This window comes from Plasmodium gallinaceum, assembly GCF_900005855.1.
Source record: "Plasmodium gallinaceum strain 8A genome assembly, contig: PGAL8A_v1_76, whole genome shotgun sequence".
NCBI lineage: Eukaryota > Apicomplexa > Aconoidasida > Haemosporida > Plasmodiidae > Plasmodium > Plasmodium gallinaceum.
Window position 1 is genome coordinate 1144555 of NW_021628238.1, and position 18435 is coordinate 1162989.

General features: G+C 17.2%; 8 protein-coding genes across 8 annotated transcripts; 5 read left to right on the plus strand and 3 right to left on the minus strand.

Annotated features, from left to right (window-relative positions):
• Nucleotides 1-367: 367 nt before the first annotated feature.
• Nucleotides 368-1672, plus strand: PGAL8A_00220300 (apicoplast ribosomal protein S10 precursor, putative; the record flags this gene model as incomplete). The annotated part of the gene is made up of 5 exons (XM_028670916.1): nt 368-517; nt 653-849; nt 960-1081; nt 1191-1464; nt 1597-1672. 5 exons carry the CDS (start codon nt 368-370, stop codon nt 1670-1672), a joined length of 819 nt encoding a protein of 272 aa, XP_028527621.1.
• A 434-nt stretch (nt 1673-2106) lies between these two features.
• PGAL8A_00220400 (conserved Plasmodium protein, unknown function) lies at nt 2107-3690 on the plus strand (the record flags this gene model as incomplete). Its single annotated transcript, XM_028670917.1, has 5 exons — nt 2107-2946; nt 3064-3149; nt 3227-3273; nt 3404-3470; nt 3606-3690. The coding sequence occupies 5 exons, from the start codon at nt 2107-2109 to the stop codon at nt 3688-3690; spliced, it is 1125 nt and encodes a 374-aa protein (XP_028527622.1).
• A 545-nt stretch (nt 3691-4235) lies between these two features.
• Nucleotides 4236-6797, plus strand: PGAL8A_00220500 (conserved Plasmodium protein, unknown function; the record flags this gene model as incomplete). Its single annotated transcript, XM_028670918.1, has 3 exons — nt 4236-4287; nt 4376-4523; nt 4766-6797. The coding sequence occupies 3 exons, from the start codon at nt 4236-4238 to the stop codon at nt 6795-6797; spliced, it is 2232 nt and encodes a 743-aa protein (XP_028527623.1).
• A 922-nt stretch (nt 6798-7719) lies between these two features.
• On the plus strand, nt 7720-8271 carry IMP3 (U3 small nucleolar ribonucleoprotein protein IMP3, putative; the record flags this gene model as incomplete). Its single annotated transcript, XM_028670919.1, has 1 exon — nt 7720-8271. The coding sequence occupies one exon, from the start codon at nt 7720-7722 to the stop codon at nt 8269-8271; it is 552 nt and encodes a 183-aa protein (XP_028527624.1).
• Nucleotides 8272-10655: 2384 nt separating this feature from the next.
• On the plus strand, nt 10656-10859 carry PGAL8A_00220700 (40S ribosomal protein S28e, putative; the record flags this gene model as incomplete). Its single annotated transcript, XM_028670920.1, has 1 exon — nt 10656-10859. The coding sequence occupies one exon, from the start codon at nt 10656-10658 to the stop codon at nt 10857-10859; it is 204 nt and encodes a 67-aa protein (XP_028527625.1).
• Nucleotides 10860-11596: 737 nt separating this feature from the next.
• On the minus strand, nt 11597-12990 carry PGAL8A_00220800 (conserved Plasmodium protein, unknown function; the record flags this gene model as incomplete). The annotated part of the gene is made up of 4 exons (XM_028670922.1): nt 11597-11677; nt 11806-11942; nt 12039-12657; nt 12829-12990. The coding sequence occupies 4 exons, from the start codon at nt 12988-12990 to the stop codon at nt 11597-11599; spliced, it is 999 nt and encodes a 332-aa protein (XP_028527626.1).
• A 992-nt stretch (nt 12991-13982) lies between these two features.
• Nucleotides 13983-15238, minus strand: MND1 (meiotic nuclear division protein 1, putative; the record flags this gene model as incomplete). The annotated part of the gene is made up of 7 exons (XM_028670923.1): nt 13983-14010; nt 14121-14207; nt 14383-14534; nt 14629-14713; nt 14805-14858; nt 14940-15009; nt 15100-15238. 7 exons carry the CDS (start codon nt 15236-15238, stop codon nt 13983-13985), a joined length of 615 nt encoding a protein of 204 aa, XP_028527627.1.
• Nucleotides 15239-15942: 704 nt separating this feature from the next.
• SF3B2 (splicing factor 3B subunit 2, putative) lies at nt 15943-18362 on the minus strand (the record flags this gene model as incomplete). The annotated part of the gene is made up of 3 exons (XM_028670924.1): nt 15943-17600; nt 18003-18126; nt 18279-18362. 3 exons carry the CDS (start codon nt 18360-18362, stop codon nt 15943-15945), a joined length of 1866 nt encoding a protein of 621 aa, XP_028527628.1.
• Nucleotides 18363-18435: the final 73 nt, after the last annotated feature.

Consider the following 18435-nt stretch of genomic DNA (forward strand, 5'->3'; position numbering starts at 1 on the left):
ATAAATTTTTTTTTTTTTTTTTTTTTTTTTTAGTAAAAGATTTACTCCATTATGACAACTTTATTAAGCAAGAAAATAAAAATAAAAGAATTAAAATAACTTTTAAAAAAAAAAGAAACACCTTTTTATGTATAACTATTAATTTTAAATATATATAAAAAAAAATATTTTATAGCACGTATAAAACGAATTATGCTATACTAAAATGTGTATTAATCAAAATAATATTTTTTTTATTTATTATAGATTCTATTAAAATATAATGAATTTAAAAAAAAAAAAAAAATAGTGATAAAGTATATTGGATTAATTTAAAAAAATTGAGAATAAAAAAAATATGTTTATGAAGAAAAAATGAAATTAAAAGATGAGTTTTTATGCTTTTATTATATTTTTAACAATATATTATACATATAATATTGGTTATTCTTTTAAATTAAAACTAAAAACCAGTATTACATTTTTAAATGGATACAAAAAAAATACTCTAAAAAAAAGCTCAAAACTTTATAACAATGTAATAAATTATAATTAACATATTTACATACATTTTATATATGAACGTATTTTTCTATAAACATCAATTTTGTAATAGAGAACCAAAGATACATTAATTATTACTCTTTTTTTTTTTTTTTTTTTATTTTTAAAGTTAGAAAAAGTTAATAATGATTTAAAAAAAGAAGATATAATAAAAAAATGGAGTGATAATTATCATTTGAGAATTATATTAAATTCATATTTTTCTGATCATTTACAAAAGGCAGTTTTAAATGTAAAAGAAAAAATAAATCAATATCCCCAGTTTAATATTGTTGGTCCAATTCCTCAAAAGACAATAAAAAAGAGGTTATAACTATTGGACTATTATATTCTTTAATTTTATTAAAATTATTTATACAAAACATATATATATATATATATATATATATTTAATTCTTTATTCTTTTTAAATACAGATTTACTTTTTTAAGATCACCACATGTTGATAAAGACAGTAGAGAACAATTTGAAATAAGACAATATGGTTGTAAACTAGATATTTACTTAAATTCTTCCATTAGTTTGAAGAATTCAGAATGTATAATTCATCAAAAAAATATATATAATACTATATGAGTTTAAAAACAAAAGAATACAAATGAGAAATCATTTTTTAATTTTTTGTTTTTTTTTTTTTTTTCTCTTAGTCGTAAGTTTTTTATCAGTTAAACTACCAAGATTTGTCGGTTTTGAATATTATTTTGAAGAAAATTATAAAGGACTAACAAAAAAAGAAATTAATAGTTTAAAAAAAAAAAAGTATGTCAACAAATATTATAAAAATTTATTTGATTCGACGGAAAAAAAGAAGTATGTAGATTTATTATTAGAAAATTCAAAATATATGAACGTGAAATTACCAAGAAACTTTTATGATTTATATAAATATCCATTAGATATATTACGCCACTTCTATAAAAAGTAAAAACATTTAGTTTATTATCTTAAATATATTATTAAAAACAATTTATTAAATTTTAATAAGAATTATATATATAAGAAAAATATTAGGAAATTATTATTCTGTTTTAATAATTTTTTTTTTTTTTGTAGAACAATGGAAAAAAAGAAATGGTACCATGAAAATGAAGAATTAATGAAAAAAATAGAATCTCTTTCTTTTGATTAAGTTAATATTAAAAAAAATTAGATATTAATTTTTCATTTTATTAGTATTTTTTTTATTTTTATTATAATATATATATATATATATATATATTTTTTTTTTTTTTTTTTTTTTTTTTTTTTGTATTAAAAATATTAAAAATAAGAATTTTTATACACAAAAATACAATTATATTTTACCAATGTGCTATGTTCTATTTTTAAAATAAAAATAAATAAAAAATATATCACATATATTTTATCCTTTTTTAGTTTATTTTATTTATTAAGATCTTTTTTTTTTTTTTTTTTTATATATCTTATTTTTATTGTTATTTTTAAATATTTATGTAAACTTTTCACCTATTTGTTTTTCTGTGGATTTTCCAAAATACTGTAGAATTGTGATTAAATGTAAAAAAAAAAAATTTTTTTTTTTTTTTTTTGCATTTTAAAAAAATGAACTATGATATTAGTACAAATTACAATTTTTCTGTTAAAAATGTAAATTTTTTTAAAAATGCATTATCTTTGTTAAATGTTGATGATAATAAATATAACTCAAATTTTAAAAAAGGTACAGATAATTTCCTTGAAGGAGAAAATTTAATTTTATTTAATTTGTATTATGATGGTATTAAACTTAGAAGTTTATCAAAATGTAAACAAATATATTGTTTTTTATATATGGATTCTAACTGTTTTACTAGTTATAATTTTTTTGAAAAAGAAGAAGATGAAAAAAAATACGAAGTCGAATATAATAAATATGAAACAAACAGTGTTAATTCAGATAATTTATTTACTACACATGTTATTGATGATGAAAGGGAAGATGTGGTTAAACTAAAAACAGTGTCTCCTTTAAAAATGAATTCTGTTCAAAAAAGTGAAAATGAGGACGAATATAACATAAGAAAAAAGATATACACTGATGTAGATGAAAAAAAAAACTATATTGAATTTCTTGTCTCACCGTATGAATTATTAAGAGCCTTAGAGTTTTTGGATGCAGTAATATTAAATATTAAATTCGATTATTCTAATAAAAAATTAATTTTGCAATTAACTGATGAAGATGGTGATACATCTGAAACATTTATCAAAATTATTGTAGACTATTATTATGAAATATATAAATTAGAAAAATACAGTTTTTTAAATAACAATTATAATTATTTTTCTCTACAATCCGAGATATTCTCCTTTTATCTAGAATATTTAATTAAATGCAATGATCAATACATTACATTTTACATAAATGAATATGCAAATGATAACACTTCTATACTTAAAATGGTAAAAAAAAAAATAAAAAAATTTTAAAGTTAATTCTTAAAATAATCTAAAATGGATCTTTCTTTTTTTTTTTTTTAAACCTTATATATTTTTATATATTTAATAATGATTATTTAGGAAACAAAAAATAAAAATTATGAAAGAGCTGTTCAACTTATGCCAAAGGAGACTTTTGATGAATTTAAAAGTTTAAAAAATCAAATGTATTGAATATATACATATATATATATATGTATACATATAAATTAAAATATTTCTTTTTTTTTTTTTTTTTTTGTAGGTTTAAATATAGGATAAAAGATTTATCAAAAATTAATCAAGCACTAAGTAATAAATATTAAATATTATTTATATTCTAAAAAAAAAAAAAAAATTTAGTATATTTTAAAATCTCTAAGTTATAAGATGCATATATATATATATATATAGTTTTAAACTTATTCATAAATTTTAATAGAAATAAGTTCTCACCTTAGAATGGATTTTCAAGAAAATGGATTATTAAGGTTTCAATTCACCTTAAGGTAAATAAAGAAAAAAATATTTATATATATATATATTTTATTATATTATTTATTAAATGATTATGAGTTTTATTATTAATACAATTTTATGTAATTAAAAAGTTATTTTTAAACTGTCTTTTTTAACTTTTATAGAGAATATAATTTGAACGGAACTCATTTATGCTATTTTATACAACCATTACCTGATTTTAATACTTTAAATGGGAATGAAGTTTAAAAATGAAAAAAAAAAATTCATTTTAATGTACTTTTGTAAATTTAGCATATTATTAAATATAAGAGATCTTATGTTCTCTTTAAAAATTGATTAAAAAAAAAAATATAAAATTTTAATTTTGTAAAAGATATGAATATATATAAGGAATTGTATTGTTTAATATAAAAATAAAATTTAAGCAAATAAATTGAAATATTAATATTTACAATTATTTTTTGAAAAGATTAATTTTAGTATGTACATTATAAATATGTACAAAATTTTATTTTCCTCCTTTATATTTTTGAACATATAAAAAAAATTATCTTTTTATGTGTTTTATTTAATTTTTTTTTTTTTTTTTTTTTTTACATATTGAAAGAAGTAAAATATTCATTATCTACCAAAAAGTATATATTAGATATTGTAACCTTTTTTTTTTTTTTTCTTTTTTTTAGCTTAAAATATTTTTTTGGATTTTTTTTTTTTTTTTTGTTTATTCTATACTTCTTTTTATTTTTTATTTGAAAAGTTAATTTTTGAAAATATGTTCCATAAATCAAAAAATGAATGAAAATAATAACATATCTGATGTATACGAAAAGAATCTTTTATTAGGTATTAAACTTGATGTGTAATTTTATTAATTCATATTTATAAAAGTTATTTCATTTTAATATTTTTCTGTTTTTTTATATTTTTATAGCTTCTATTCGAAGAGAAGCAAAAGAAAATATGGAAATTAGCGATTTAAAAAAATTTAAAAGAGATATTTTTGATAGTAATGATTTTATTATATATATTGAATTGAAATTTGAAAATTTGATTATATCAAGATATTTATTTGAAATAAGGTAATAGAAAGGAATAAAATAATAATAGTAATATAGCTAATAATTCCAAAATTAAGAAAATTATGATAATATCAATTATTGCATCCATATTTTCCTTTTACTAATGTTATTTTGTGTAATTTAAAATTATTTTTATTTTTTTTTTCTTTTAATTTATATTTTGGTTTTATTTCATTTTTAAAATTATTCAAGTTTATTTTAAAATACTTTATATCTTTTACATTTTTTTCCTTTTTTTTTAGTAAAGAATTTAATACTCCTATTCGAAATAGTGTACAAATAACAAGATTTATAATTATTAAAAGTAAAAACAAAATTATGGGAACCTGTGTTCCTAATGCTATAATATTATGCTATAAAAATGATAAAGATAGTAATATTATTTTAAATAATATAATAAAAGAGTTAGAAAAAAACTATTATATTTATTTAAAATTAGAAGAATTTATAGAAAATACTTCTGATAAAATTGAGAAATATTTATTGTCATATATAATTCAGTTTACTTTAGTTTGTAAATATCTAGAAAGTGGAAAATGGTTTCATGTATGGGATAGCATGGATACTATAATTGAATCCAAATTTTGTGGTAATAATAGTTGCAAATATTTTAATTGTATTGGTTTTAAATTTAATGTATTAAATAATGATTACAATGTATTAAATGAAACTAAAAGCAACATACACATTATTAAAATGTATTTAAAAGTTACCATAAATATTTATAAAATATTACCACTTGATAATATATGCGAAAATATGAATGTTTACTGCTTACCTCGTTGTTCAATGCAAGCAACTATCTTAAATATTTTAGATTCATCAAATAATGAGAATTTTAACTATAGAGATTATTGGTTAGATATACATGGGTATGTTCTTAATGAAGCTTCTATAGAAAAAATAGTAAGAGTTAAATTATATAAAGGTGTATTTAATTACCCAATTGGGGTTTTATTAAGAGATAATATTTATAAAATAAAAGTACCTATTAAAAAGGATCATTTTTTTTATATATGTGAATTTTTAAATAAATTTGAATTATTAAAAAATAGTAAAATTAATTTATTAAAATTTTCAGAAAATTTAAAATTTGACAATATATATAATGATTTAAATTGTGATCATATAAAACTAAAGAATATGGAGAATGAAGATTTTTTTAATAAAATAAAATTATTATGTAATAATGAATTTGACGAAAAATTTATAGATGAAATATCAAATGAAGGTAAACAAGTTAATTTATATAATAATGGATATAATATATATTGTAATACTTTAAGCAATTCAATGAAATCTATAAATTTAAATTTTTCAAATGATAATAAAATAAACAAATGTAATACATCCAATCCAGATAAAACCATAGATATTTTTTTAAAAGAATCTGCATTAAACTATATTGCTGCAGATAACAGGGAAAATGAACACAATATTTTGAACAAAAATGAAGATGATAAGGATGATAATTCAAAAAATACTTATGACAACTGTAAAGGTGATATCAAAAACAAAAATGCTCAAAATATTTATAATTCGGAGAAAAAAAATTTTAGTAGTACCAAAGATATAGATTGTCAAAAAAAAAATAATAACTTAGACAAATTCTTAAAAGATGTTACAAGTAATTTGAAATTTCCAAATAATAATAATATGAAGGATATTGATTTTTTTGAAAATGTTAATCCTGATATAATATTTTCAAAAGATTTTCAAAATTTTCTTGATAATTTAGAAGAAATTCCACCATCAGAGGAAAAACTAAAAAAAATTGATTTTAATGAAAGAGACAAAAAAAGACCTAATTTTTCTATAAATAGCCAATTAAATAATGAAAATAATGATAATAATAAAAAATATTTGAATGCAAGTCATCAAGTTTTCAACACTTCGAAATATGGTATTAATAATAGTGATTATGTAAAAAATAATAATAATGAATATAAGATAATTCCTCTTAAAAAGGAACTAGTTGAAATTAATAGTTCACAAAATAATAAAACAATCAGTTGTGTAAAAAATAAAAATACAAACATAAGAAAAAACCAAAATTTATTTAAGTCTAATCAAGAAAAAGAAAAGAATTTTTTTGATAAATACAATGAAAATAATCATATGCATTCTTCCGATAATTTAAATGAAAAAAGTAATTCTCTTAATTTAAAAGAAATACAAAATATGAAAAAAAAAAATCACATAAAAGATAGAATAAATGAAGAATCTTGGGAGCAAAAAAAAGAATATATTATTACAAAAAAAAAAAAGATATAAACAAAAAACATGTAAATATATTCAAAGGAAAAAATGAAAAAAAAGTTCAAAACAAAATAAGATAAATATATATATATATTTATAAATGGGTCTTTTTTATGAAAAAGTTTTTTTTAATAAATTTAAGATAAATAGAAAAAATTACTATCCATAATACAAAAATAAGAATAAATTAAAAAAATACTAGTTAAATGTATATAAATATATATGAAATATATGTGATAATTTTCTTTTCGTTTTTATATTTTTTTTTTTGTGAGTATTAAAACTTCAGTTTTTTTTTTTTTTTTTTTCTTTTTTCCTTTTTGATTTTAAGTTACATTTTTGCATTTTCATTTTAATAATGATTCTTTATATATATTTTTTTTTAGTTTAAAATTTTTTTTTTTTTTTTTTTTTTTTTGTATTGAAAACTCAAATTATATATGTAATTAAGAAATAAATTAATATATGTATATGTAAAAAAAATGCTTTTAAATGAAACATTAATTAAAATTTTAATAAAATATATAAATTTTAAATTGATAAAATATAAATCATAAATAAGAGTAAATATTTTCTTTTTTGTTAAAATTTATTTGTTGTTCTTTCATAAATTATGATCAGGAATAAATATAACTTAGAAATATATAATTTTTATTTTAAAATTTTTAATGAATATATAAATACGAACATTTTAAAAAAAATAACATATTTGTTCTTAATTTTTTTTTCCTGAAATAATTATGAAATAATTATTTAAATGTAATAATATTTATTTTTATATTTATTATTAAAATAAAATAAATAAAAAATTATATATTCGTATTTTTTTTTATTTTTTTTACATATAGTAACTTTTCTGTTTAATCCATATGAAGAAATATTTTGAAATTTTCTTTAATTAAAAATTGCTTTTGTAGAATAATATTAATTTCTAAAAATGAGAAAATTGAAATATCATGAGCAGAAATTATTAAAAAAAGTAAATTTGTATGATTGGAAAAGAACAAGAAATATAAGAGAAGTAAAAATTTTGAGAAAATACGTAATTCAAAATAGAGAGGATTATACAAAATATAATAAAATATGTGGTTATATAACAAAATTAGTTTCAAAATTAAGATTATTACCAGAAAATGATGAGTTTAGAATTAAAATGACTGATGAATTATTAGATAAATTATACGATATGGGTTTAATAAATTACAAGTCTAGTTTAGCTGAGTGTGAAAAAATCTCTGTTTCATCTTTTTGTCGAAGAAGATTAGCAGTTATGTTATTCAGGTTAAAATTTGTTCAAACTATACAGCTAGCTATAACATATATTCAACATGGTAATATAAGAGTTGGTAATAATGTAATTAATAATCCATCTTTTCATATAAATAGAAATTTAGAAGATCATATAAAATGGGCAGATGGTTCTAAGATAATTAAACATATACAAAAACATCAAGAAAATAAAGATGATTATGAACTTCTTGGAAATTAGATAAAACATAAGAAGAAATTTTTTATTTAAAAAAAAAAAAAAAATCCATATATAAGTAAAAATAAAGTTTATATAAATAAAAATTAAAAAAAATATATATTGTGTATAACATAAATATTTGATATTGAAAATAACATAATTTTTAATATTAAATATTGTAATAAATTAAAAAAACAATACTTTTAAAAAGCATTATTTTAATAAATAATTACTGTTTGTGTAATCTTAACATTATTATTTACTTATTATAATAAAAAAAGAAAAAAAAATTAATTATAATAAAATAATATAAAATATTTGCCTTAATTATTTTATAACTCTATCATATTTTTATGATACATTTTTATTAATTTACCTATTTTTTTTTTTTTTTTTTTTTTTTTTTTTTTTTTGTTTACTAAATTTTATACTTCATATAATTTTACATTTGTCCTTTTTAAAATTATTTTTGTAATTAAAATTTTTTCTTCAAATGCTTTATTTTTAAAAGTGTATAATTTATAATATTTTAACATATAAAAAATCTTTAATTTTGTACATATTAAATAAATTAAAATATTATTTATTTTTCTTCTATCCACATTTTTAATAAATATATTACAATTATCTAATTATAAAAGAAAAAAAATATATTTTTCTAAATATTAAAATGCCAAAATGTCTAGTAACATATATGTGAATTTATTATATTTTTTATATATACACGTTATTTATTAAAAGTAATTAATATATACATATATATCTATAATATTAATTTAATGAATTTTACTTTTTTTTTTTTTTTTTTTCAATTTCTTACAATAAGAAATTTCTTACTTTTATTAATGTTTCAATAAAATTACAAAAAAATATAAACCTATTTAAATAATAATCGTATTTTAAATTAGTATCTAAAATGTTTGTCATATTAGTTAATAATATATCTTTTTGACATTTATATGTATAATAAGCCAAAAATAAAAAAAAAATATCAACAATGGATAACAGTATTAATGTGTATGAATAATATTTTAAGTATAACTTCTTTTTTAGAAAATAATAATGAGAATTTTTTTTTCTTGAATAAATTATTTCACAAATTAAAATGTATCCATAGAAGTAAAAAATTAAATTATAATCGCACCTCACTATGCAAATAATACTGCTAATTAAAATAAGCAAAAAATGTAATAAAGTTATAAAATCAAAGAAAAATTTTTCCTTTATTAAATCATTTTTAAGAAAATAATTACGATTTTTTTTTTTTTTTTCCCTTTTATAAAATAAATATTTTAAAAATCTTAAAAATCTAAAAATTTTTTTTGATATTTTTATTTTTTCACAACTTAATTTTTTTCTTTCAATTTTTGAATATGTTGATTCATTCAAAAATTGTTCATCACTGTTTACACAACTTAATAAGTTTTTTTCATAACTTTTAAATACTAATGAATATGAATTCATGTCTTGAAAGGCAACAATTTATCTTCTTTATTTTTAGTAAGAAAATAAAATAAATTTTCCTTTAGATTAAAAGTTTTGAAATATATATAATATTTCTATTAATGATTATTTTATAGTAAAAATTATTAGAAGTTCATATGAGATTAATATAACTTCTTTATATTTAATAACAAAAAAAAAAAAAAAAAAATAAAATAAATTATATATTTTTAAATACAATTTATATATTTAAATCATCTAAAACGGAAAAATAATTATTTTATTTTTACGCTTATTAAAAACATAACAATATATATATTAAACATATAAAAAAAAAAACTAAATACAAAGACTATAATTTTCCTTTTTTCTTCATTTTCTTTTTTATACCACTTGAATCACTTAATATTGGCATTATAAAAAAAAAAAATCATAGAAAATATTTTTCAAAACATAAAAAAAAAAAAAAAAAAAGAATGAAAAAAAGATATATTAAGGAAAAGAACAATCTGAATTTTATATAAAACAATTAAATAATTTTTTTTTTTTTTTTTAATAAATATAAAAAATAAAATTTGTTTCGCATGATTTATTTTTATGACATTTATACCCGTTTTAAAAAAAAAAAAAAAAAAAAAAAAACCAAAAAAAAAAATAAAATTTAAAAAAAAAAAAAATATAAATATATGCATATATTTTTATGTATGTACAAAAAAGAAAAACTTTTTTAAAAATATATATATATATATTTAAAAAACTCATTTAAAAATAATATATAAATTATAAATTTAAAAATTGAAAATAATAAAATGCAATAAAAACATATTTCAAAAATATACTTAGTGAATAATATTTTTCATAAATAAAAAAATTTTAAATAAAAAAAATCCTTGTTTTACAAATTTAATATTTAAACATATTCAATTCATATATATATCATTTATTATTAACATAAAATAAAAATGGAGAAATCAAAATTAGCAAAAGTTGAAAAAGTTTTAGGAAGAACAGGAAGTAGAGGAAGTGTTATACAAGTCAGAGCACAATTTATGGGGGATACTGAATTATCAGGAAGATTTTTAATTAGAAATGTTAAAGGGCCAGTTAGAGAAGGAGATATTTTAGCTTTACTTGAAACAGAAAGAGAAGCAAGAAGATTACGTTAATTTATTTTATTTTTTCTATATTTATACTTCAAAATTATAACAATAAAAAAAAAAATAAAATAATAATAGAATGATAAAATATATGAAAGAAACAAGTAAAAGGAAAATAAAATATACGGAATTCTACATGAATAAATTATTAATCTAAAGAATAAAATAAAGTTAATTTGTTTATATTAAAATGCTTTTATTTATTTATATTCTTTATTATATTACTTATATTATCTTTTATATTTTTTTTTTTTTTTTTATATACATATGATTAATCTATCTTTTAAACCTATTTTTTTATAATTCATTTATTTTTAAATATATAAGGAGATATATTTTTTTATTTATACATGTAAAAAAATTAACTCTTATAGTTAAAACCTTTTTTATAAATTGAGAGTAACTGAAGGAGAATAATGTATAAATAATTTTTTTTTTTTTATATTAAAAAGGAAAACATTTGTTGTATGTTCCTATTGTAATTTTCAATATATATTATAATTTAAGGAAAATCAAATTAAGCCAACTATGAAACTTTACTTTTTATGTAAAAAAAAAAAAAAAATTCTTTTTTCATAAAAAAAATAATAATATACAATTAAAATTGTTTTTATGCTATTTTTGTGAAATACTAAAACAAAAAAAAAAACAAAAAAAAAACAAAAAAAACGAAAAAAATAAAAACCATCCCCCCAAAAAAAAAATAAGAAAAAAGACAGAAATTATTCAAAACATTAATTGTTTTATCACATTCTTGGTAAAGATTCTTTTTTATCTTTAGATTTTTTTATTTGAATTCTAAGTTTAGCTTTATTTCTTTGTTCGATCTAAAAAAAATTATATATATATATATATATATGTATATATTTTAAAACATTAAGTTAATATTTAAGTGATAAAAAAATATTTTAAAGTTTACTAAGAGTAGAAATTTGCTATGTATATTAGCACATACCTCATAAATTTTTTTATAACATTCAGGATTTGAAAAAATAGTGGTATTAATAACAGATTCTTCCATAATTTCTTTTACATTCAATTTTTCCTTAATTTTATCAATAATCTTAACATATTTTCCGTTATCAAATAAAACTATAAAAAATATTTTTGCATAGTAAAAGATAAGGATATAATATGTATTAAAAAAAAAAATATTTATTGTAATAATAAGAATTATATGTTTGATACCTCTTACTTGATTTCCTTGAGGACTAATTTCTAATATTTCTCCATGTAAATTATTATTCACAAATTTTCCACGTAATATCCTTCCATCTACATTTATAATTTGCCCATTTCCATGCTTTTTTCCTTCAATATAATCACCTTCATAAATTTGATAAGAGGAGTTATTATTCCATTTATAATAACCTTTTCCGTGAAATAATCCATTTTTAAAATTCCCAACATATAAATCTCCATTTTTAAATTCATATCTTCCATTTCCTTCTAAATTTCCATCTTTTATATATCCCCAAGCATGGTCTCCATTAGAAAAAAAAAATTCTGCTTCTCCTTTTTCTACGTCATCTTCAAAAGTACATATATATTTTGTTTTTTCGGGAGTTGTAATTGTTCCTTTCCCTTGCTTTTTATTATTATTAAAACATCCTTCAAATATTAAACCATCATGTGTTTTATAAATTCCTTCTCCATGCTTTTTGTCATTTTTCCAAAACCCATCATAGCTATTTCCCTCTTTATCAGACCATATTCCCTTACCTTCTTTTTTTCCTTCAACAAATTCACCTTCATATATATCTCCATTTGCATATCTTAAAATACCCCTTCCATGAAGCTTATCATCCTACGTGTATACAAATAAAGTTAAATGAAATAATAGATTAACATTTAACTTATAAAAATTATATAACTTTTTTTTAAAATATATAATATAAACAAAAATTTTCTATATTTCTAAAATTCTTTTTTTCTTTTTTTTTTTTTTTTTTTCAATATTAATTTATAATATATATACTAGAGTAGTGCCTGTATAAACAGATCCATCATTTAATGTAACAGTAGACACTGGAATATCGTCATGATTGTCACTTTTTATATTGCTGTCATTTTGTGTGTGTTCAAGTGTTTTTTTTTCTGGTATTTCTACTTTTATAGAATTTTTCGAGCAACAACTCATTTTAAGTTTTTTAAAAAAAAAAAAAAGGTAAAAAAAAAAAAAAAAAAAAAAAATAACTAGGTAAAATCAATAAGATATAAATTTGTCATACTTTTAAATTATAAAAAAAGTTTTTAAAAAAATCAAAATTTTAAGTAATATTAATTAATTACACACTAAACGAAAAACAATTAACTTCCCTCTTAATTTTTATTTGTGAAATTTTAGAAATCAAAAAACATTAATTATCAAATTCTATATAAAGAAAAATCATACATATTTTAGGAAATTACTATCTAATATTACAAAAAAAAAAATTTATAAAAAGTTCTAAAACTTATGAAAAAAAAAAAAAAAATATATATATATATATAATATAAATATTCTGTACGTAAAATTTTAATTTCATTTTAATTAATTTTTTTTTTAAGTGTTTTCATATAAATATTAACCAAATAATATATTTTGTAATTAAAAAAAAATTCTGAAAAGAAAATATATTAAATGTGATAGTGTTATTTAAAGAAGTTATAGAAATAGAGAAAAAATAGCAAAAAAAAATCATGTGGATTTTATGTATCTTATTTATATTTTCATTACAACTTTTCATTTTAATGAAAAAGACAATTTATTTATTATCGTATATTAAATTTTTCATATTTTTTAATTTTAAAATGTACCTTTCATACTTTAATAAAAAACATTTGTTATTTATATATAAACGAAATTTTTTTTTTATATTTTAGATTTTAATTTTATGGAAAAAATTAAAAAGTACTTATATACTAAATTTAATATTTTTACATTCTTTAAAATATATAATTTTGGTTTTTAAAAAAAACATTCTTCTTTTATTAAGTATATCAGGTTTATATTATATCTTTTTTATAAATAGTATTAAAACTTTATATATATTTCATGTTTTATATATATAAATAAAGTATTGTAATTGTAGGTTTATAATACAAATAATAAAATAAAAAATTATACAGCACTACTGTTTGAAGCTATTTTTAATTCCAATTATGAAATATATCTTTTCTAAAGTGAAAAATAAAATATAATATTTGCATATATATATATATATATATTCATATATTTTATACATGTAAATTTAAAATTATATTTTTATTTTTAAATTAATATATTACACTCCTAATAATCTATCAACTATTTCTCCTGGTTTATCAGTTTTATTTTGAATCCACTGCTTAACTATAAAAATATTGTTATTCCATCTTTCATGTTTAAAAAAAAAAAAAAAAAAAAAGGTAAATATTATGAATAAATGATAACATATATATTTGTTATAGTCATTATATTAATAAAAAATTAAGAATAAAATTAAGAACAATTTTTAGTCTTAGTAATTATATGGAGAACAAAATTAATAATATGATGTTATTTTCTCACCTCTCTATAGATTCGATAGCACACTTATTTTGAATTTGCATTTTTTCAATCTGTTTTATATCTGTTTTTTTTAAGTTTTTCAATTCTATTTTTTTTTTATCCAGCAATTGTATCAGTTCTTTGACTTCTCCTATTTTACTTTTTAATTCATCCTATTACGTAGGTAGATATATAATTTCAAAAACTTAGAATAACTACATATTAAGAATAAAAATGAAAAAAAAAAAAAAAAAAATGAATATTTACTTCGGAAAATTTTAAAGTATCAAATAATTTATCATATATATCTTTTTCCGTTTTTATAATTTCTTCATATTCTTCTTTTTTTTCTCTTTAGAAAAATAAAAAAAAAAAAAAAAAAAAAAAAGATTATATTTATTAGAATACATTAAATAACATAATCGAATAAAAATTGTAAGTACTTCAACTTCTGATATTCATTCTCTAAATTTGAAGATTCTTCGGTTTTGAGAACCCTTATATATAATAATTATATGAAAAAAAAATTTATAACAAATGATAGAAAATTTTTATTTTTCAACTTTTTTTTTTTTAACCAGAAAATGTTTTGTAAACCAACTTTCTCAGACTTAACTTTATTATCATCAACTAGTTGTTGAAGTAAATCTACATTTGTTAAAAAATTTTAATTTTTCAAATTATTCCAATAAAAAAATTAACATATATTTATGAATATATAATATTTTTCATATTAACCCTTAACAAAAATAGAACGAATTCCTTTTTTCTGTGATAACACTTCTAATTCCTTTAAAATGAAAAATGATTCACTCTGTAGCATAAGATCATATAAAATTAATTTTTTATCATCATTACTTTTTCCTTTTCTTTTCATTATTTCTTTATTATATTCAATGTAATACTCTTCAAATTAAATATAAATAATTCTTTTTATTACAACTATATTTTTATATTTTGATACTTCTGTTTACTTTTTCACATATTATTGTATTACAAAATTAATATTAACATGCTCTTTATTATAGACTTTTGAACTTTGTTTTCTTCATTTTAAATGTAGTTACATAAAATAAATATAATTATTTGTAAAAACATTTTTGAACATTTCATATTAATAATACACACAATGTTAGAAAAACAAAATTTTTCCAAAATAAAAAATATATAAAAAATATTTCAGTTATTAATTAGGATATTTTATGAATTGCATAAAAATGTTGATATTAAAATAACCTCGTTAACAAGAAGGGAAAGAGAGAAAATTGTTTAATTTTTTTATTACATATATATATATATATATATATTTTTTTAATTAATATAATAACATTTCAAAAAGTATACAATAAACATCTATCTTTTTGAAATAAAAAAAAAAGTTATAAAGGAAAGAAATATTTATTTATCAAAAATGGTATAAAATATGTATTTTACTTTTAAAAATTTAGAAAAAAGAAATTCAAAAATTTCTTTAATAGTTTCAAAAAAAAAAAAAAAATGTATTTATTTGCATTACAAATTATATGTACATTTAATTTAGTTGTATATATATATATATTTTATTTTTTTCTTTATATTTGTTTAAAATTTGAAGTATTTTTTTTTCTTTTTCTTCTTTTCATCCTTTTTGGTTTTTTTTGAATTGTCTACTTGTGCAGACACAAGTTTTACTTTATTTGATATTTCCTCAAATTTATTTAGTTCTTTTTTTATATCTTCTACATTTGAATTATTAGGATTATCATAAGAACTTTTCGATAGTTCATTTTGTATAAATGGAGTATTTATTCCACTAGTCGTATAAGGAGTCAGAATACCTTCTGATACATTCGACAGTTTATTATTTATATTAGGTACAGATGGATTTATTTTATATTTAATATTTGAAGAAAACAAATTATTTTGGGAAATTGGAATTTCTTCTTTTTGTAAAATTGTATACGGTTTCATATTTTGTGTATTCATATAATTATTATTGTACACATATTTAGGTGTTTCATAACCAGAAATAAATGAAGTTAAATCAACTGATGCTAAACCACTCTCCATATATGGAGTATATACCCCATTTAATTTTGAATTAGTAACAACACTATAAATTCCACTAGAATAATTATTTTTTAATAAATCTTCATTTTGATTCTCATTTAAATCTATATTTATGTTTTCTGAGTCCATATTTTCATTTTTTTCTTTTTCATTTATATCTTCAGATTTCTTTGTTTCTTCATTTTCTTCTCCTTTCTCTTCTTTGTCTTCTTCCTCTTCCGAATCTTCATATTTTTCATCAATTTCACCCCATAAAAAATCATCAGCATATCTATTGTTGCTGTTATTCATATTACTGGATAAAAAGTTTCCATATACAATACCTTCTGATTCATCAAATTTCTCATTTCGCAATTTATTACTATCCTCTGATTGTAATTTATTGCCACTTGAATTTTCATGAGGTAAGCAATTCAAACCAGGAATATTTAAATAAGGAAAAGAAGGGGGTAAACCATATTTTTGCATATTATATAACCATGGTAATGGTTCATTAGGTTCTATATTTAAAGCTTTTCTTAATTTTTCAGAAATTATGCCTGGACGAAATTTTTTTGTTTTTAATTCAAATTCTTTCCCTTCATAATAAATATCTGCAAATTTTACTAATTTCGGTTTTGTTGCATATTTAAAAAAAGCATCATGCAATGTTTGATAATCTATATCCATAGTATGTAATTTTGGTCTTACACGATCACGCATTTTTTGTTTTAAAGATTTCTGTTCTTCTTTTTCTTTTATGGATTGTCTTATTTCACTTATTTTCGTATCTTCTATATATGGTGGTAATCTATAAGGAATTTTTTCAATTCCTCTTTTTCCATGCATATATTTTCTTTTTTGACACCAGTGCTGAGGAACTGGAACGGAATTTTTTAGACATTTTAACCAAACAAAAAAAAAGGGATCATTTGCTGTGGTATCCCATACTTCTACGAGTTCAGGTTTTTTAGCAAATTCTTTTAATTTCATTACTGATGGTCTATTTAATAATTTTAAAGCTTTTTTAGAAATATTTTCTTTATTTATTTTAGTTCCTTCTTCTTCATCATCTTCATCTGAATATGTATCATCAAGAATTACATTTTTTTCATCATCTACATCATTTTCTTTCTCTGTATTAACTTCCTTATTAACTTTAAATTTTTTATATACATCTTCAAAATTTTTAAAAAGCTCTTCATCTATTTCTAAATAAAATAAAATATATATATATATATAATACACTTCTTAATAAAAAGAAATAATTTAAAGGATAACTAATAAAGTATGAACTATTTTAAATACAAAAACAAAATAAAGAAGAAAAAAAAAATTTAAGTATAAAAATGTTATAAATTTTAAATAAATGTCTAAAAATAGATTTATGATTTATATTATCTATAGGATAATGCTAAAAATATAAAACAGCAACAACAAATATATATGTTAAATAAAAATATTTTTTATAAATAATATTTATTTATAAATATAATTGTATTCGCATATAATATTCATATTTTCTTTATTAAAATAAAAATTATTATTTTATATCGTAATTAAATATAAAATTATTTATTATTATTTATATATATACTTTTTTTTCTACATACCTTCTTCTACATATTCTATATAGTTTTCATTATTTAAATTACTTAATAACTTTTTATTTTCACTTAAATTATTTAACTTATCAAACTTTTCTTCTTTTTTTTTCTCCTTTGCAACTTTTTTTTTCTATAAAAAAATATATTAGTATTCATTAAATGATATTATGCTTTTGATTTATTTAATATATATTTCTAATCTTAGAATTATTAATAATTATATATAATATTAAAAAAAAATATAAATTATTAAAATTTGCTAATATAAAATTTTTTATTTACTAATTTTTTTCTAAAGTTTTTAGCCTTCTTTGGGTTAGTTTTCCTTAGTTCTTTTAACTTGTTGAGATCAATTAAATTTGGCATAGCCATTATCTACTATAATTTTTTATACTTTTTATACTTTTTTTTTTTTTTTTCTTTTGTTAATTTTTTCTAT